At 25.4% G+C, this 21426-nt stretch overlaps 4 protein-coding genes and 2 long non-coding RNA genes across 6 annotated transcripts; 1 reads left to right on the forward strand and 5 right to left on the reverse strand.

Moving 5' to 3' along the window:
* The first annotated feature begins 244 nt into the window (after positions 1-244).
* On the forward strand, positions 245-1396 carry LOC105368669 (uncharacterized). The gene is made up of 4 exons (XM_011507736.1): positions 245-668; positions 743-836; positions 985-1129; positions 1192-1396. The coding sequence occupies exons 1-4, from the start codon at positions 302-304 to the stop codon at positions 1393-1395; spliced, it is 810 nt and encodes a 269-aa protein (XP_011506038.1). The 5' UTR covers positions 245-301; the 3' UTR covers position 1396.
* Positions 1397-1462: 66 nt separating this feature from the next.
* Positions 1463-10386, reverse strand: LOC105359021 (uveal autoantigen with coiled-coil domains and ankyrin repeats protein-like). Its single transcript, XM_011495495.1, has 10 exons — positions 10267-10386; positions 10082-10179; positions 9754-10000; positions 9134-9328; positions 7638-7736; positions 7405-7536; positions 6863-7009; positions 4841-5109; positions 2051-2282; positions 1463-1810 (listed from the first exon to the last, which is right to left on the reverse strand). Exons 1-10 carry the CDS (start codon positions 10384-10386, stop codon positions 1676-1678), a joined length of 1674 nt encoding a protein of 557 aa, XP_011493797.1. The 3' UTR covers positions 1463-1675.
* Positions 10387-12288: 1902 nt separating this feature from the next.
* LOC105368670 (uncharacterized) lies at positions 12289-12656 on the reverse strand. Its single transcript, XR_913110.1, has 2 exons — positions 12542-12656; positions 12289-12334 (listed from the first exon to the last, which is right to left on the reverse strand). It is a non-coding gene; the product is annotated as an uncharacterized LOC105368670 (long non-coding RNA).
* Positions 12657-12803: 147 nt separating this feature from the next.
* On the reverse strand, positions 12804-13377 carry LOC105368671 (uncharacterized). Its single transcript, XR_913111.1, has 4 exons — positions 13294-13377; positions 13158-13205; positions 13001-13090; positions 12804-12917 (listed from the first exon to the last, which is right to left on the reverse strand). It is a non-coding gene; the product is annotated as an uncharacterized LOC105368671 (long non-coding RNA).
* A 3112-nt stretch (positions 13378-16489) lies between these two features.
* On the reverse strand, positions 16490-21393 carry LOC105359022 (uncharacterized). The gene is made up of 5 exons (XM_011495497.1): positions 21019-21393; positions 19806-19988; positions 19335-19531; positions 19249-19264; positions 16490-16675 (listed from the first exon to the last, which is right to left on the reverse strand). Exons 1-5 carry the CDS (start codon positions 21262-21264, stop codon positions 16490-16492), a joined length of 828 nt encoding a protein of 275 aa, XP_011493799.1. The 5' UTR covers positions 21265-21393.
* On the reverse strand, positions 17394-18116 carry LOC105368672 (uncharacterized). Its single transcript, XM_011507737.1, has 2 exons — positions 17910-18116; positions 17394-17681 (listed from the first exon to the last, which is right to left on the reverse strand). The coding sequence occupies exons 1-2, from the start codon at positions 17991-17993 to the stop codon at positions 17409-17411; spliced, it is 357 nt and encodes a 118-aa protein (XP_011506039.1). The 5' UTR covers positions 17994-18116; the 3' UTR covers positions 17394-17408.
* Positions 21394-21426: the final 33 nt, after the last annotated feature.

Here is a 21426-nt window from a genome sequence, read left to right on the forward strand (position 1 = left end):
TTCCTGCTGCTACAATTATTACGCATTCTCTTTGTTAGGTATCATATCGTGTATAACACTTTTACTCTAAAATATATTGTATATTAATTTTATTCATGAAAAATCATGATAAATTACGAACGATTATTATATGTGGAGAGAGAGAGAGAGAAACTTGTGAATATTAAAAAACGATCAATCGCGCTTGAATTTTACTATGTCTTTTCTTCTCAAGACCAACTTCAGGCGGTTTCTACGCTAAGTCTACGGCTCATTATAATAATTTAAAATAAAGTGCAATTGTCCATCATTTTCGTCAATAATGTCCAGAAAAGTTGCTGTGCAGTGCCAATGTATGAATAAAGTCCTTCAAGATATCAGTAGAGAATCGCTCGAATTAGAGGACGGCATTATAGACGTCAAAAGGATTTTTTCCTCCGAGTATAATTTGGCTAGAAAAGATCAATTATTATCTCCAAGGCGATCAACATCAGAACCTAATATACAATATAGCGTGGATTATGATGATCTTTGCGGACCTTGGCCTTCACCAGATCATCCGACATACAAACAGTATGATGATGTCTTATTGAAGCCAATGTTATGTACTTGGAAATTCATTACGATTGAAGATATGAAGTGCATGAGACAGCATTTGTTTGATAAGAATGCAATTAAATCTATTATTGGTATAATTGTATATTAAAATCATTAATTAATATACGTTACAACAAGGCTTTCGATTTTAATTATTTAATTTTAGAACGAAAATTGCCCGATGATAATGTTCTATTCAAGGGTAAGAATAATAAAGAAATATTTTTAAGCTTCGCTTGGGAAATTTTTAAATATATGAGGTATATTGAAAGTAAATTTGTATTTCAGTTTTTATGAAAAATTTATTTACGAGCTATGGTCGATAGTTTTTTTTTCTACTTCTTCTTTTTTCTTTTTTCTCATTACTTTCCTTTGTATATACTTATAAATTTAAATTATGTATTTCAGAGACGACGGTTTTTCTGGGAAAGGAATATCGTCAATATTAGGTTTATTTTATTTTACTCATCGATTTTTTCTTTCCAATTCTTGGCGCTCGGCTCATGAGACTTATGCTTTTTTTAAAGATGGTCTTGAACTTCATTCCGTTTTGGTTAGTTATTTACAAATTAATAATTTGTATAATAATATAAACATATTTTTGTAATATTATAGAATCCACCGGAAAGCGATATGATATTCAATTTTTCTGAATGTGATAAGCTACTCGATATGTTTCGGTCTCTGTACATTCAAAAATTAGAACTTGTACGTTTAGTGTACATTCCGAACTATAAATTGATATTTAAGCTACGAAAACATAACATGGAATATTCTAAGGAATCGCTCGTATTACAAAATTCCAGAATGCAAATATAATTTTTTTATTTTATTTTTTTTTTTTTTTATAGAAAATTATGTTATATTCACTCATAAAAAATATAATTACAAATATAATATCCTGTAGTTAATTTAATATTATATACGACGTTACTTAATCGTCATTAGTAAGTACTCAAGTACGTTATATTACTATAAAAATTCTATATCGTTAAATAAGATATATGTGATTATAAAAATACGTGTTTAAATGGAGCTTTTATTTACTGCTCGACATTTGATATCCGTAAACTAATCTATCTTCTTTAGTACTTTTTTTTCAATCTGAAAAATTTTCTTTAATTTGAGAGGTCCTTGGTATGTTTTCTGTAAGATACTCTAAAGCAGAAAATAACTTATGGTCACCTTGAATTCTAATCTTATCTTTTGACAAATTCGATTTCTCCCTGCATTCCTGAAAATGAAAAAATTACAATAATTATCACTTGTCCATTTGTTTAACCATTTGATACAGCGCGGATAATCAATAGAATTCTGAATTTGCATATACATCAACACCTTACATGATATATACCGAATGCAATTTTTTTTTTTTTATTTAATTCTTTTCAACAAACCAAGCCGTATACTTGCCAATATAAACAATACTGTAATGTGGATACTTTTTTAAAGTAAAAAATAATAAATGCCTTACCCTTTTAAAATGAGAATAAATTGCATTTGACTGCTTGTTGTTTAAATGTATTGACTGAAAGCCATTACGAAGACCATATTTTTGTTTGAAATGTGAGCTATGAATTTGTCGTTTAGGTAAACATTCGGCTCCATCTGTTTGTTTATTAGCCATTTGCCTACGTATGAACTTTAATCCTTTTGTAAGTATCTTATTCTCCCGTATAAGCCGCTTAATTGTAATCAGTAATTTTCTAAAATTAAGTTTTTTTTTTTTTTAATTAAAAATAAAGTATAAAATGTTATTTAAATATTATTTTATTTATTATTGAGTTGTTTATTTAAAGATCATTTACGAATAATAATTGAACATACTCGTATTATTGAATAGATATTTTTAAGTAATCGGATCTGACATAATAAAATTACTAATCATACTAATATGTCATTGAATTTTAATAAGAATAATTATAAATTAATGTGAAAATCAAATATACGTAAATAATTTTTTTTTTCTTTATTTTTAATCATAAAATAATTAAGGCTTTATAATCGATAGAACTCCATATATTTCTATCAATTTGAAAGTTAACGATTATCTCGTATTTTAAAAGTAACACCCTGACACCAAATTATTATTTTAGCCTTAACTAAGATAAATGAAATAATTAAAAAAAAAAAAAAAAAAAAAAAAAAATTATGAAATTGTGATGTTTGTTGAAAATAAATAAAAATTATTTAGTAAATAGTACATACATTTTGCTTTAAAAGTTAGTATTAATAAAGTTCACTAAGCTTGCAATAATAAAAACTGGAGGAACATATAATATACCTTAAGAAAATTAGGCAGTCGTTTTTAATAATTTGATTAATCAACTGTCAAAATAATACAAAACCTAATACGGATAACTCTTTATATGTTTATTCATACTATGTTCATTAAAAAAAAATTGTAAAAATTGCGTGAGTGTCTATGCATGTATACACAATATATATATATATATATATATATATATATATGTGTACAGTTATATATCGTTAAATATTAATTACGCTTATCTCACTTTTCCAAGTTTTTCTTTTTATTTGATATGTTTTTTCAACCTTTTCTTATATAAAAAAAATTATACGTCAAATTATACTTACAAACGGATAAAAATGAAGACTAAAAAATTATAATATTTGTGTTAGAAAAGCGATTATTCTTGTGCGAAAAGTTATTTTTAAGTATTAGATTCTAAAAATTCGCGGGTTTTATACTTGACGATATATGGATGCATAATTAATATAAATACTTTCAAATTGTTTTTATCCTAGCTTACAAATTTTGAGGGAAAGGACATGAAACGAGATTTTGACTTTAAAAGCAGATATTCTAACTAACTCAATAACATTTGGGCAATTTATAGAAAAATAATATATAAAAAAAAAAATAAAATACGAATCTACCAATGCCTAGTTCCCTTAAAATTAACATTAAAATGTAACTTTTATGAAATAACAAGTTTGTGCTTAATTATTTTTTGTTAAATATCATGCATACGAGTAACACTTACAAAATAACTATACTTGTATTCATAATAATAATAATAATAATAATAATAATAATAATATTAATAATATTTGTATCTATACTATAAAAAATTATGTATTATATTTTAAAAAAACGTCGTCGCATTGATTTAAATAATTACTTGTTAAGGTTTCTTTGCAATATATTTAAATAAAATTTCTTTAGATAAAAATATATTTGCAAATTCTATATAAATTTGAAATATAAGAATAAACAAATTATATATTTATTTATATACCTTTGAATAATAAACTATGTCATTTGAAATTGTAACAAGATTTCTTAACTATCCAATTTTAATAGTATTATTTTTTTTTATATTGAGATGACTAAGATTTTGATGTCTTGTTAAATTGATAATATACGTCGTTAAGTCAAGCAACACTGTAAATTTTTATAATGAAATCACACATGAAAAATATAAAAATTTATTTTAAATTTGTCATGCTCAATACTATTTTTGAACGTGTACTTTTCGTTGTGCAATAAATAAGTAAATAATTTAATTTTTTATTTTGTTATTAAAACAATCTTAACCTTAAATTATACAATTTTGATATAATTTTTAAGGATAAAAACTTTTGGGTGAAATAATTACTTTTTAATATATATAGTTATAAAATGATTGAAAAATAAAATATCATTCATAAGAAAAGTTTATAATTGTTAATTAAAATGCATATGAACATTAATTATTAACATTAAATTAATAAGAAAATATTATTTGTTAATATTAAAATATAATAAAAAAACAACTATTATCGTGTGACTATTAAAAAAAACTAACTTCAAGATTTCATAATAATGACAATTTCCAATATATTCATTCGGTGAGTACATTATGATAAAAAATATGAATATAAAATTAATTCAAATCTTATGTTGTCACAGAGTCACAGTTGTGAAATAAGTATGCATGTTCTGTATTTATAAGCTTTGAAAAATGGATTAAGATTGTAATTTTATTATATTTAAGTTTATGTCCTGCTCAAGGTCAAAAATTGCATGGAATTTATATTAATTAAATCGCAAACAGTATAAATTGAAAGCAAACGATTTTACTTTCGGAATGTGAATTCACAGATAGAATCCATCGCGTGTAAAATCCCAAAAATAAACGCCGCTTGTTAATTTATACTCAGCGAATTATTAACAATGAATTAACAAATACGTTAAAATGAATAATTGCTCAACTGGGTTAAGACTCGACTTCAATCAAGAACCATCATAAGCTCTTACTTTTTCTCAGAGCTAATGCACATCAATTGCTGCTGCTTCTCGCATAACTTCTCTTGTAGTACGTTTATCCTGTGTTTCTGCTGCCTAATCCAAATTCTCACACAGCTAAGGACGTGCTTCGACTCCTCGCATCCCTCGGTCCTGCTCCTCTTCATATTTGCAAGCTCCACCGAGATGTTCTCTAAAGACTGAGTCTTCATATCGCACTGTGTCTTTAATGTCGTTAGGGAATTCTGCATGTCCTCCAGCTGGACCACGATGTCTTCCAACTGCCGATGCATTTTAACTCGTAAGAGACTAGACTAAATCTGGGTCTACGACTTATTAGTACGTTAATGACGGTAATTAGCAATCGACTTATCGGCAACTACTAGCCTTAGCATTTCGTTGCACCTACAGCATTTTAATATTGATACTATTTTTTATAATAACGAAGGCGTTGTAAAAAAAAAAAGCGTGGATGTGTTGAAAGTACCACGGTCAGCGGACTCACCGTAACGTGTGAAATAATATGAAGTTTGATATATTTCAAAGAAATTCAATATTGAAATGTTCATAAAACATATGTAAGGCTATTCGAAGCATTTGCTAGCAAATTTTAATTAATTAGTTTTTATATTTCATAATGGCCAAACCAAACAAAAATATTGAACATTCGCTTATGGCTTTACAAAAAGAATTACAATTAACGTTTGTGCAATCCCAACGCAAATTTATACTATAAATTTTCATCTGCCTACACATAAAAAGTAAAAAAATGGTAATACTTTTTTTTAATTATTGATCTTAATCTACCAATATTACTTTTATCTTTTTAAAACAGTACTCTTTATTGCGATTAGTTATTATTATGTTTATGAATAATTAATAACAATATTAATTCTTTCTAATAAACTGCTGAAAATTAAATGAACAATCGATTAACAGCGCATGGCAAGTATTAAGAGCAAACAAAATTTCTTAATTAAGACTAACGTTAATTATCGAGTTGGCGATAAAGCATCTTTAAAGTTTATTTCATAACGACTACTTTAAAAAGATCTTATAAAATGTCTTGTGTACTAATAAAACGCTTATTTGCATTCATTTTCATTGATATCCTTAGATTTTTAATGTTATATAAATCGATTATGTAGAAACTAATTGAATCAAGTGAAAAAGAAAAATTATACCTGTATTAATCTATATTTTAATTATGAAAATATCTTTCAAAAATTAATAAATTTAAATATATATATATATATATATAAGTTGTTATTCTTCTTAAATATTTAAGGTATTTTAGGTTTTGTGATTTATAAAAATTAGATTATTTAAAAATAAATTTGCAGTTTAAAAATTATAAATATTTACTGAAATCGTAAAATAATCTTTATTCGTGTAATAATAATTTTTTTTTTCCCATTTAAAAGGAAAAAGAAATAAATAGTCAAACATTTCATATTTCATAACAACAATATGTAATATTGCATACAATACTTTACAGATCTTTGAAAATGGATAATTATATTTTTGCAACAAAACGAGTAAACATTTGATATAATTTAAAGTAAAATTAATGAAGAATTTATATGGAACTGTCAATAGGATTTCATAAAAATAATATATGAGAATGTATTATTGATAAATATTACCATACTTTAGAAAAATCTATAAACAATCTTAAAACAATCTTTTTATATAATAAGCTAGTAAGAATACTTATAACTTACATATTTGAAATTTCGAAGTAAATTGGTAAATTCACATCTATCGATTAAAAATTAATACAAGTTCCATCATTTTGATCTTATTATTGATGATAACCAATAGTTTGCAAATATACTTAATATTTGTTTCGATTATCATTTTGCTGTATTGTTAATTTTTTAATTATTTTAATAATTTGTAACTATTTTAGGTAATGACTCTTTCTTATCATGTATAGAAAAATAAATTGATAAAATGGCAAAATTTGCATGCATTGCCTTTCCCTTTTGCTATTACTTAAAATGTTTGTCAGTTTACATAAATAAATATTACCTCTGCCATGCTTTTATTGTTATTTTCTTCGAATAATTTATTTTGACGTAACATCTCCTCCTTTGTAATATTGCAATTCATTAATTGTTGATTGGTGGAAACAAGTTTCTTCTTTAATAGCATTATCTCATCTTTCTGACGTTGACACTACAAACAGTAATATTGCCATTTGAAGCTATCAAAAGTAAAAACACACAACACGGCAAGGACGAAAAAATTTCTTATATAAAGTTGATAATGTTTAATGCAGGTATGTGACTTTCTAAAAGTATAATTAAATTAAATTCTAATATTAATTTACAATGTAAGTGAAGATTAAATATAATTTAACTACAAACAATATAAATAAATTCTATTAATTGTTCCAAATGACCACTGTAATTACGACTTTGATTTTAAAAATGTTATAGCAACCTAATTATTCTTTATAAACTCCTTATTAATACTTTGATAGTGTGAAAAATATATGTAAGTTAAAAAATCAATTCATTTATTATTCGGTATATTTTAAATCCAAAGAAATATTTATTAAAGATACTCACAGTACGCTCATAAATTTCATATTTCTCAAGTTTCTCTTTAGCATCTTCAAGATCTTTCATCAATTTTTTCTCAATTTCTTCAAACTTTTTATATTCTTTTTTTTCATCGGTTTGATTGCAATTACAAGTTTCCTAAAAAAAAAAAAAAAGAAAAAAATATATATATATATTTTTTTTACGATTAACTGTTGTATTTATCTTTGAACTTGGTTTATTAAAATTATTTAATTTACCGATACTTTAATAAAATCCATCGAACATCGATTTAATTCTTGCAAAACTCTCTCATAATTTTGTTGAATTTCCAATAATTGATACTTCGTGTTGCTCAGCTATAAAACACGTGTTCGTTCTTTTACAAATACATAGTCAAGAGAATTAAGCAAACAGTTGAAATTAAAAAAATAACTATTAATCGTACGAGCGAAAAAAAAAATCGTGTTAATAATAAGTAGCAGACAAATTTCAAAATTGTATAAAAACACATTAATTAACCAATTATTATAAATTTCTTCAATACAAAACTCTATTAGGTATATAAGCATTTCAGTTTTGCTTCTTAATTAAGTTCAAAAATTCATGAAATAATAGAAATTTGTGGTAGAGTAGTATTAATAATATGCATATATAAATTAATAAAGAAAATAAAAAAAACAATCAAACAATTCTATTACAAATAATGAAATTTTTTATCGGCCTTTACTATTAATAATCGTAAAAATTATTATCGATCATATAAATACATACTTGATGTTCTAAAGCGTATTTGTTATCTTTAGATTCTTGCTCAAGTGCATCTATTTGCGCTTTTAAAATGTCATTGTTTTTCTAGATTAAAAAAGAAACAAAAAATTAAAGAGTAAAATATTTTGATCATTTAAAAAGCAAAATACCAATACTAATTATAATCAATAGATATATTTTATATACAGAATAGGCTTTCTTACTCTAAAATTAATGATAAAATTAATAAATTTATTTAACATATGTCATACATTTATCTATCATAAAGTGCCATACTAATACACTTTATTCCAATGATAACAATACAAATAGTAATGAATGAATACAGCTTGTATCACATAAATCATAATGCTGATTATCCATTTGACTTTATCAATTACCGACATGCATTTGATACATATGAAGTTACGTAATAAAGATCGATACTGCGATACCTGCTGTGTTTATAGCTTTTATAAATATGCACGGAAAATCTGATAAAGAATTAACTTCTGTCAACGAAAGAATTCAATAAAATAGTTAGTTAGTGATTCACTTCAATTCATTGAAAATAATATTCAAAAAAATTAATTTATAAAAACGTTTTATTCTTGTTATCCATTTCTTTCTCATCGATCTAATAATCTTTTACGTGTAATATTAATTTATTATTATTATTCTATATATCAGACTATTTACAAACATGTAGTTAAAATTTTGTAAAGCTTTTTAAACAATTTCTTGGAAAGGCAATTATTTAAATAATATAAATGAAGCGCACTACTTTGAAGCAACTTTTATTAAATTGTTATTTATATCAAAGTAGAAACAAATATTAACTACTTTTCTAATGGATTAAACTATTTGTTTTTAAAATATTGTTAAACTATTTTTTCGTTTACTATTAAACTATCTGTATTTCAGCAATTTCATAGTATTAATTTTTTTTTTTAACAGTATTGGAATTTTTATCTTATATGTAATAAAGAAAAGAAAAAGAAATTACCTTCAAAATTTGATTTTCTTCTTTCAGTTTTGTAGTAGCTGAATCATTAGTTATACCATTCATTTTTTCAGGTTTTTGAATAATTTCCGATTGCAAAAAATTATTTGCTTCTTTATAATTTTCACCATTAATACACGATAAATCTTGTAATTTCATTTTTAAACATTCATTATCGAATTTCAAATTGCTAATCATCTAAACCATAAATTTAAAATTATTATTAATATGATTGAACAATCGTTAATAATAATAGAAACATTTATTATACAATATAATTTAACTAAATATTTGTTATTGTTAGGGGAAAAAAATAATTCAAATTAACCCCTTACAGTAATATAAAAAATATACAATTTTTATTAAAAAAAAAAAACAAACAAACAAACAAATAAACAAAAAAAAAAGCATACAATTAATGTTAATGAAAACAGAATATTTAGTAATATAATATAATGAGTTAAATTATCTTTGGTGCACTTTTATTTATTGAATTAATAATTTGCTTATTTATTTATTATTTAACTCTTGCTTAGAAATTATCACAAAATTATGAATAAATTATTCATTACTAGATCATTCGAGACTTCTTATTATTCTAATAGTTTATTTATGACTTTTACCTGTTGATAATATTCGATATCGCAGCGCAGACGCTTATTTTCTGAGCGCATAATTTCTATTTTTGCTTTAAAACAACCAAAAGACGGCTTTGTTATTCCCATTTTCCTCATTTCTTCCTGAATTAAATTTAAATCCAATTTATATACTTGAAATTGCTTTTTGAAGTCGTTATTTTCATTTAATAATTTTTCTATTTCAGTCTGCTTTTCAGAAAGTAATTTTCTTTGAGAATCTTGAAAGCTAATCCTTCGGGTAATATGAATTTTATTGATTAATTTTCTAAATGAAAATTATTTGAAATACATAATATTATAAGAATATATTTACTTAAGTTGTTTCATTTCTCCAATTACTTTTTGATATTTGCATTGTACATTGCTACTGTCTTGTTCATAAATATTTTTCAAATCCAATAATTCTTTAATCTGCAATTGCAAGATAAATTCAATAACAAAATATATTATACCAATGGGATTAAATATTGATGATTAAATGAATTTTTGATATTATACCTTCAATTTCATATGAAACATTTTTTGCTTTTGTTCTTCGAGCTCCTGCTGTAAAAGGAATGAATCTCTTATAATGATAGTAAAAAAATTTTCAATTATGTAAATATAAAATTCACCCATAGTGAACGTATATAGTAAAATTGTTGTTTATATTAAAATATTTAAAATCCTGTAATAAATAATATATTTGCATAGAAATAATATATCATATATCATATATGTTCCATAAAATAAAACGTTCTTCTTGAATTTATTAAATTAAACTAAACACAGCCAAGTTTATAATAATTTATTTAATAAATATTTACATAATTACATTTTAATATTTAAAAATTAACCGAATATAATAATTGTAAATTAATATACTATTAAACCTATAAATATATTTTCCGTCCAGATAGAAAGTAAGATTTACGCATACATTATATTCTAGTTTTTCTTTTTAATTGAGTAATAATTATCTTCAAAACAATGTCTCTTAAAATTTCATTAGACATACTGATTAATTGTGGATATATATATATATATATATATATTGACTTGGAACTAGATGAAGAAGAAAAAACGAAAAATTAATCGAAACCATCCGTCAATTATTATTCTTTATAAAATGATTTAACATACCTGATATTTAAATAATATGATATAATAAATAAAATGCAATATAAAGGCATTGATTATTTTGTTGTATTCCAAAAAGTTTATTTTCTTTTGCAATTTGCCGATGGCATCTCGTTGTAATTCCAACAGTGCGCTTTGTTTACTTGCCTGTAAATTAAAATCACGTGACGAATAATTTGCAAATAACGAAGTTTGCTATTGAAATTTTTTCTAAACTTAATCACAAATTAGTCTCACCTCGCCGTAGCAATTATGGTATTGTATTTCAGTCTCGTCGAGGTATAAATTTAGCGATCGTATCATTTGACTCTTACTAATATTCTAAAAAGTAATTTTAGAATTTAAAGAAAATACATAATCACAATAAATAATGCTGATAAATCATAAGAAAAATTATAACTTACTCGCAAAAATCGTATAAAATATTATATGACTATCTTGGTTTTAGCACTCAAAACTTATAAAATGAAGACATTTGTTGTGAATCGAAAAGCACACTGCGTATTTTGTTAGTAAAAATTAAAAGCTGGAAATCGCGAAATTAATAAAAACAAAAAACAAAAAACAAAAAAAAACAAAAAACAAAACAATAAAATTGTATGTATCTGGGAGTTGAAGGAAAATTGGGATTATATTTGAAGAAAAAATCATGCTTGTCAATTAGCTGTCATTGTGTTGCACAGATCTAATTTAGATCTATTTTTTATATTTATCTTTAATAGAATTAAAATTTATATTCAACATACACACTTGTCTTACTCTCAACGCATTCGTATTTTATTCTTCACCCCCTTTCCCTAATAATTCTTTTATAATTACAAATTATCTAATCGATCTTTTTCTTTTCTTTTTTCTTTTTTTTTTTTCTTTAAAATGTTCATAGAAGACTGATAATATGAAGAGACAATATTTTTCGTCTCGTTTCTTTTTTCCTTTCTATTTCTTTTTTTTTTTTCTTTCTTTCTTTCTTTTTTCTTTTTTTAGTATAACCATTAAACAACAAGTTATCTATTCTAAATTAAACATCGTGCACGTTGCTATGATTAAAAACAGTAGAGACGGAACGCCACTGCTCACTCACATCACTCGCGGCTTTTTTATTCAATTGGTCAATGGTCCTTTTGGCATCGACGACAGCGTCTTGCAAATGGTTAATCGTTTGTACTTGAAGTTCGATCTGCAGTAAAAAGAATAATATCTTGAAACTTAGCTGTCTAAAGTAAATTTGAAGTACAGGTAATAGAGAAAGAAATTAATCGATACGAATGCATTAAATGAATTGAAGCAAGAAATATATTATTAAATTATTTTTCTTAATTCAAATTAATTTCTAATAATACTAATTAGTTCATCGACAAATTAGCATAAAGATAAATTAACTGACCTGCTTATTTAATTGTCTTTTTTCTTGCTCGTGCTGGAAAATTGTTTTCTCTTGCAGATTAATCTGAAACAAAAAGAAATTTGTTTAAAAAATTAATAAATGCATGATGATAATATTTATTATTAATACTCGTTATTTCTTAATCTTGTTTGTAAAAAATTAAACACAAACGTTTCTTTAAAGATTTTAATTAAAATACTTTTCTTTTTTTCTATTTTTTTATTTCAATACTACTGAACATAATTGTATTATTTTCTGTTGAAACTGTACCTTTTCTTGCGATGTTTTCTGCAAATTTTCGACTTCTGATTGTGATATTGAGATAGAATCCTTTTGAATCCTTATTATTTCATCCATATTTTCCATCTATAAATAATATAAAAAGATTTTACTTAATACTCTAATTATTGATAAATTATACATGTAAGCGCGCGCGCGCGCGCGCACACACACACACACACACACACACACACATATATTTAAAATAAATATTAATTACAAGTTTATCTTTTGAGCATAGGCATATTTGTACTTTCTCTACTTCCGAAGAACAATAGTTGATATACTTTATGTATTTTGTTAAAATATCTATCGCTGTCTTAATTGAATGAACAGAGCTACATGTAAGAGACGAGTCCTCGGATAGCTACAATTTAAAATTTTATTATTACTTGCATAGATAAGCAGTTATGTATTTAGTCAGCATTATTAATAGAAATAAAAATTTACCAATTTTTTAAGGTCATCGCTAAGTTCCTGCAAGCCACATTTTATTATTTGAATGTTGCTTTGCAATGCCTTCAAGAGTTGTGGTATATTCTAAAATGTAGTATTCCATTACAATTTAAATTAAATCAATATAATTTGCAACAAAAATAATTTATACCTCAGTCTGCAACCCAAGTAGTGTACTATCGTAAAATTGTTCTTTATTCTATTGATAATAATAATGGACATAATATGAAGTAGCGATTTTTAATTATAAATAGTGAATAATATTAGAAAATAAAATGCGTACTTACTACATAATCCAAAAACTGTGATTTTTTTGAATCGGTATCATTATTTACTAAACATTTAAGATTATTTTCCGTGTCTTTTTGACCTTTAAACTAAAATAAAATAAATCAAAGCATGTAGAAAGATTGAGAAAATTATTTGATATAAAATATTAACAATATTTACACAATTTTCAAATTCGAGTAGTTTTCTTTTTAATTCTACACATTCCGATAATGAACATTTGCGGTAATTTTCAGATTTCGTGCGAACAGAATCCATTTCTTTTTCCAATAATTCGATATTTTGTTTCAATAATGTATTAGCTTCTTGCTTAAATTTAATCTAAAACCAACATACTCGTTAATTAATAAGCTAATATTTCTATATTTTTAAATTACACGAATGTACCTCAGTTTTCAATAGTTTAATTTCATCTTGTAATTCAATCACTCTGTTTTCCAATGACGATTCTACCTTAACTTGCGCATTATTATGCGATTCCTGTGAAAATTAAATTAATTTGAAAAATAAGCTTTATGGTTGGTTAAACATTTTTAATGTTAAAAGTTAAATTCGTTGAACATTCGTACCTGTATAGTTTTAAGCTTTAATTCATCATATTCTTTTTGTAATCTTCTCAAGTCATCCTTTAATTTTATCGCCTCATTAGTATTCTAAATAAATTAACGTATTTGTATTAAATTTTGTTATTAATAAAGCTAAAACTAATCTAATCTATCTTTATACCTCAAAAGAATCTATAGTTTCTTTAAGACATCCGTATTTATTCAACTGTAATTAAAATAAATATGCATCAATATACAATTTGTAATTTGTAATTTGTAATTTGTAATTTCAGAGGTCCATAGACTATAGTTTAAAAAATATAAATTATAAAGAAACCTGATTCCTGATAGAAATTATGCTCTCTAAAATGTCTTGCATTTTCGTATGACAATTATCAACTTCGCATTCATATTTGTCAAAGTATTTCGACCTTTCTTGAAAATATATCTCCGCAGCTTCATTCTCTATTAGCTAAACATAAAGAATTATGATTAATGTATTTTGAAAGAAACTCTTATTAAAAATAACTTTATACTAACTACTTGATCAGATTTTCTTTTCAGCTCCTTTATATTATTTTCTGTGAATGTAAGTTGTTTCCTTAACTCATTCATTGTTGATAGTGTGCAGCATCCCTGAGTTTGAACGTAATGCAAATTATTAACTATCTGTTCCACTTCCTCTACTAAAGTAATAAGTAGATTATTACACGTGTGAATTTCTGCATAACCTAATAAATTTGTTTGCTGTAATAAGATAAGAAAATCTTAATAATCCAATAACTTTGGCGATAAAATACTATAATTATAGATTGATATTTACTTGAATATTATTATGTACATTGTTAAGGTATTTTGATAATTCTGACTGAGATTGATTAAATTCATTTTTCATATCTTTCAATCTAATCCTATTATTTGTTATTCTTTCATTGCGTCTAACTCTTTCCTCATCCTTTAAAATAAAAACAGCTTGTGTAATATATATTTTTCAAAATATATTTGGCACATAAATTAATTACCTGCAGCTCTAAACAATGTATCACTTCGCATATATTTTCTCTTGTTTTGGACAGATAATCTTGTACTTGATTTACCATTTGATTAAGTTCAATATACTATGACAAATAATTTAAACAAATGTTTTAATAATAAGTATTATTAATAGTAAGTGCATGTGTGCGTGAACGCCCGCGTATGAGTCTATGCATATTTATATATATAAATATATATTAATGTAATAAATTTAATACGTACTTTACTGTGTCTGATATTTAAATTGGCAATTACTAGAGACATTTCTTCTCTCAAATCTTCAGTTGCAGCTTGTACCTCAACGGTACATATTCGAAATTCTTCCATCATACGAAATTGTTGTACAATAGCCATAAAGATCTAAAAATTAAATGTATAACGAACACTACATTAATTACTTACATTTTCATTATTTTCATAAGTATCGTAACATACCGCTTTCTCTTCCAGCTCCGTTGTTTTATTTTTAATATTCAATGTATCTTTTTTTGCAACCTGTAAAATATATTAGAAATAATTATATATAAAATGTAATTACTTTATAAATTTAATTGAAAAGCTAATAATACCATATTTTTAGATAATATTTTGCTTTTATTTTCATAAATTTCTGAAAGTATGCAAATACCAGATGATACTTTTAACACAATTTCTTTGATTTCTGAGAGTGAATTTTCCTTCGCGCACATCTAAATGAATATATAAATCAATATGTAATATTATGTTATTACATAAATTAAATACTAAATATACTAATGTATAATAATTATCAAACTAACCTCACACTTATTTTGAAAAAGATTTTGAATATAAATTACTTTAGTTTCGATATCTCCAATAAATTCATTTGTAATTTTACGTATATTCTGAAACAAAATAATTCCATAAGAAAAACTTCTGAATTTCAAAAATCATAAAAAATGAAAATACTAATAAATTGTGCTCATAAGAGATTTAATTTATTTTAGTATTCATTTTCTATAGATAAGAATTAATTTTAACAAAATCGTTAATTTAAAATCTCTCATATCTTCGAAATATTATTAACATTCTTATGGCAAAAATTATAATTCAATTATAATTATAATTCAACAACCGCATTCAATAATTTATTTAACAAATTCGAAAGATTTTAAATAATCATTTATTTTTATTAACCGACTTACTTGTTCTATAACACTGCTTTTGTAATTGCATAGGTAATCTTTTAGATCTTGTAATTTTTCATTTGCTACGGCTACTTCCATTTCATGCATATTCTACAATAGGAAAGATATGTAACTATTAAATACAAGCATACATTTTTAATTATTTAATCAAATAAATATTTGCCTGTATATTTTTTAATTGTTCTAATATAGTTTCATTTTCAATCTTAAGATTAAGAATATAATCTTTGTCTAGTAAATCTGCTACGTCCCCAGAGTCTGACCGAGCTTGATTCTACAAAATATTGATGATTATTAACAAAAGTCAATGTACCATATTAATTCAATAGCATTTATTTTTTATTTTTTACCTGTTCTTCTTGAGTCACATTAAACGACGAATTTTTATCCTAAATAAATATAATTCTTTTATTATCAAATATTATTAAAAATTAAGGCTTTTCAATTCAACAATAAGGATAATTAATAAGGATAATTCTTCTTACCGTTCTATTAACTGTTTCAATACATTTCTCATTGATTATTGTTTTAAGTTTCCTAATTTCGTTGTCTTTTAAAGCCAATAACCTTTCGTATTCATCGATTTGTTGCGTAGACACGTCGATTAAACTAGCTGCAGCTGGATCGTCCAACTGTTAAATAATTTTAATTATATAAATATACGAATACAATAGTTTTAAATGTAACACACAACTACTTGTTTATTACAAAACAGCATTACATTAAGGAGATAGATCATTTACTATTTGCCACTTTAATTTACAATTGATAATAAACAACATCAGAATACCTTGAAGGAAAATTTAATATTTTTAATATTGTTAATAATATATTCATAAAATTGAAAATCCGTGATTAAGTGAATAATCGATTAAATGAATGTTTATAGAATTGTAAATCTCCTTAATTGTAATTAACGAATACAATTATATCATGAACCATTTGATATTTAATATTTAATCCTCACTTTTTCATAATTTTCGGTGTTAATTCTTACTTTTTTAGTAGTTGTTGAAGCCTATAAATGTGAAAATCATTCGTTATTTAGTAACTATAATCCATCGATAAAAATTGAGATTAAGACAATTAAGCTAATATATTAATTATATAAGCCAATAATAGTAATATAATAAATATAATATAATAATCGAGGTCCTTATAAACATAATATGCTGTTTAAATGAAAAAAGAAGCGTATAGAGAAAAAAATCGTTTTATTTGATTAGAACTAGAGAAATATTCAAAGCCATGTTCTAAGAATCAGTAATCAATAATAATTTAATTGCTTAAACAAGAAAGAACAACAGTATTTTATGTACAGTAATATCGTGAATTTTCATTTTCTCATAAAGAGGAAATCGATTTCTATTTAATACATTGTAAAATAGTGGCATCGAGTAGTTTATGCTTTATTATTTTATTACAATCCATAGACTTTTTATTAGACTTATTATGACATCTGGCATGCTGATATAATTTGGATAATTTTGGATAACGTTTCTCACACATCTTACGAGGTTCATTACAAATAGAATCAAAAATTGTACTTTCGTCTTTGTCAAATTTGTTACACAAATTATCAGAAATAGAAGACAACGGTTCCGTGCAGTTAACGTTTGCAGTCTTTAAAAAATGCAACTAAAAAAATTGTAAAAATGTAGAAAAAATCCGTCAATGATTTTGTTTAACATCATGTAAGCGTTAATTGAAGAGCTTAATATAAAATAATAATATATTTTACGTGCATTTATTTATTTAATGAAAGCAGCAATAATTCCATAAAATAAATAAACGTTTATATTTAAAGTTCATACAAGCTTTTCAATTTCGAAGAAAATAATAGTTATTTGTAGTTAATTCACTTACTTTATCATCGTTTTTTTTTAATTCGTGTTTTAATTTATCTTTTAATTCGCAAATTATGTAGCTTTTAATACGACAATTCTCCATTAAATCTTCGATTGTTTTTTCATGATTTACAATTATATTTTTTAAATCAAATATTAAATTGTTCTTCTGTACTACTTCTTTAGTTAACGAGAAAGAGTCCTGATTAACTTCTGTAATATTATTGTCCTGATAAACAAAATTATAATTATAAAATGGTCAAAGTCATGATTAATAAGAATAATAGAAGGTAATTTAATAAATGAATGCACAAACTTTATAGTAAAAGTAAAAGACATGCGAGAAGTTTTTCTTTCTCTGTACTTTTCATCGCTTTTCAGTAAAAGACTATTTACTTCAAATTTATCTTTATCTTTTAACTTAAGATATCATTGCTTTATTTAGTGATATGCAGTTCATAGCAAAGTTTCTCAACTAATAATGCTTTTTCCTCGTTATTAGATATACTGGTGAACTGAACAGCAATATAATTTCTTGAAAGTAGTTAATAAATATTATTGATTGTTACATTACTTTTTTGATGAAAAGGAAAAAAAAAAAAAAAAAAAAAAAAAAGAAAAAAAGAAAAAAAAAAAAGAGAAAAAGAGAAAAAAAAATATTTCTGTTTTAATTAAGGACCTCGATTTGGTATTTATTAGTAAATATATAAGCATAATTGTCATTTTACATTACAACTTGTATAGATTACTTATAAATAGCTTAAAATACATTAAGTTTAATTTGCATGCTTGATAAAATGTAATAAGCATGGTTTCTCAAATAAAATTTATAATATAAATTTTATCTATATAAAATTACTCGAAATGCTATATTTTATATTGATTAATTTTTTATCTCTCTTATTATATCTCATTTAATAGCTAAGGAATACAAATCTAGTTTTGAAAAATCTTTACTTAATTATTTATTTTTCATAATTAAAGAATTCTGCTTTAAAATTTCTATTAAAAATTATTGACATATAAAAATAAGTAACATTACGTTTATTATTAAACTATTAAAATCAAGTTGTCCACATTAATTTTTTTTCTAATTGACTTTTGCAAATAAATGATTTTCATTACTATAAATCAGCGTTGATTGGATGAAAATGATTTTAAATGAAGCACAATGCAGGAATTGACGAGCAAGGAAATAATTCCTTTTTTTCTGTTACACGACTCAATGAAATCATCGAATTTACATGAACTTTTGATCAATTAATTTGCAAGTACTTTAAAGAAATTATATTCTATAACTAAATTTTTCCACAACGAATTTTCTACAATTTCTTTCCTATATAAAAATATTATTTTACCTGGCAACACGAACAGCTAAAAAAATAAATTTTAAATTATATAAAGAATTATATTTAAGTTTATGGCTATATAATGAAAAAGTTACTTCATTGGTGCTGGAATATCCGAAGGCTGTATCGAACAAAATTTCATTCCATCCAAATTCCAATTATTTTCTTCGCGACCGCGTTTGATGAGTTTAAGTAAATTTCTGACATCATTTTGTAAATAATCGATCTTCTCTTGCATGTCATTTTGATCGTGTAACAGCTTACTAGTTCGATGAGATAGAGCATTAAGATCCTGCGGATAATGACAAAAAAATTTTATGTAACTTCAATGGCGATACATGGAGAGACATGATTGAAAAATGAAAAGTTTATTTTACAATTATTTGGCGATGAAAATTTTAAATTATTCGTTACTTAATTTTTGCATTTCATTTATATCAATTGATTATGAGATGCGTCTTTAACAAAATAACTCACTCGTACTATTCATTACTTATACAATTACTTATCAATATAAAATTATATAAAAATTTTCATAATATTATTTATGGCTAAATTTTACTTGCCTCTTCTGATTTATCTGAATGTGACATATTCTGTGATATTAAAGTTGAAGTTTCTTGTAATTTATTTTCTAACAATTTTACTCTAGAAATAGCTGCCTGTTCAAGCTCGTGGACAGTTCTTATTAGCATTTTATTTTGTTCTCCCAAATCCTCGACCCAGTCTGTCATGATTTTCAATTTCAACTGTAATTAAGAAGTAAAATTTAAGCAAAGTTAAACTGTTCATAGTACAACTGTTATATGAATCTAAAAAGCCCCACCACAACATCAATTCTATTTAAATCTTTAAGTAGTCTATTTTTAGCGAATACTATCTATGGTTAAAGTTCATGACACCCATAGACATAATTATGCTCTAGAAAAGTACCAAATATATAGGTCAATAACCAATTGACGTTTGATAAAATTTACTATAAAACTATTAACATAAAGTGTTGGTAGGTAGGGAGGGGGGGGTGGGGGAATGGAGGGGCATAAAAAGTAGCGTTTTATCATAAAGTGTAAGCATCGACAGAAACAATAGATAAATTTATGAATATTTGTATAAATAATCTTTTGAGAGCCCAGTTGTATTATTATTTAACTAACAAAGAATGGAAAATTACACATAATTCCATTGCAAGACGTACACATTTTTCCATCGTAATATCCAATTTGTTAATTTAACTTTTAACTTAATGGTAATTAACATCAAAGTTCCTTTTTGAAATTCAGGTTAGCATTTTTTTGTCAATCATGGATACGGATAAAGAGCATATTGGTTCGATAATGTTTTGAGTCATTGAGATGCAATTAAGTATTTATTGTTTTGTTATGATTAAATCATCCCAACGGCCCAAGTGCAAATAATAGAACACATATGGAAATGTGCATACATCCGGGGACTTAAATTAGTATAGAAATATCGCTTGTAGGCCACGGTTACTTAACACTGATCTAATAAACAATCGTCTACGGTAGACAGGCATTATTTGGCCATCGGTACATAAGACCTCGGCTAATAATGTGACAATACTGCCAATAGACCAACGCAGGCATAATAAACATCAAAACAATTGTCAACCACAGAATTATGAAAATGAATGCTCTTAAGCTTAAGGGTCGTATGAAAGTGTAGAAAAATCAACTGAAAGTTCATGTGTCCCCTCGTTTGCAAGTGAGTGCACTTGTTGGGGCCGAAAACGTAAATAAACAAAAAGGCGAAACAACGTACCTCGGTAATCTGGGCGCTCGTGGCATCAGCACCACCGGCCTCAACCTCGGCGAGGCGATTCTTGTACAGTTTCTCGAACTGACCAAGAATGCAAAAAGTCTCACTTTCAGTGCAGATCCTCTCGCTCTCTTTGCACAAATCAGCTGCATTGCAACTTTGCTCCCGCGGCTGAAGCTGCTGCTGCTGCTGCTGCTGCTGCTGCTGCTCGCAGGTCGAGGAGCAAAGGTCGGCACTCATTGGGAGCATCTCGAGGCAGTTGGCGGCGAGTCCCTAGAGTACCGAGCGACGGGCAGGCGGGACTGCGATCGTCTTCTCGAGGAGCGCGACGACGGGCGTCAGCGGCATGCTATATGGCGACGATAGGCGCGGGACGGGGGGGGGGGCGGGCCGGCGGCGGGGGCGCGGGGG

This window comes from Ceratosolen solmsi, unplaced genomic scaffold (genome assembly GCF_000503995.2).
Source record: "Ceratosolen solmsi marchali unplaced genomic scaffold, CerSol_1.0 scaffold1, whole genome shotgun sequence".
Taxonomy (NCBI): Eukaryota; Metazoa; Arthropoda; class Insecta; order Hymenoptera; family Agaonidae; genus Ceratosolen; species Ceratosolen solmsi.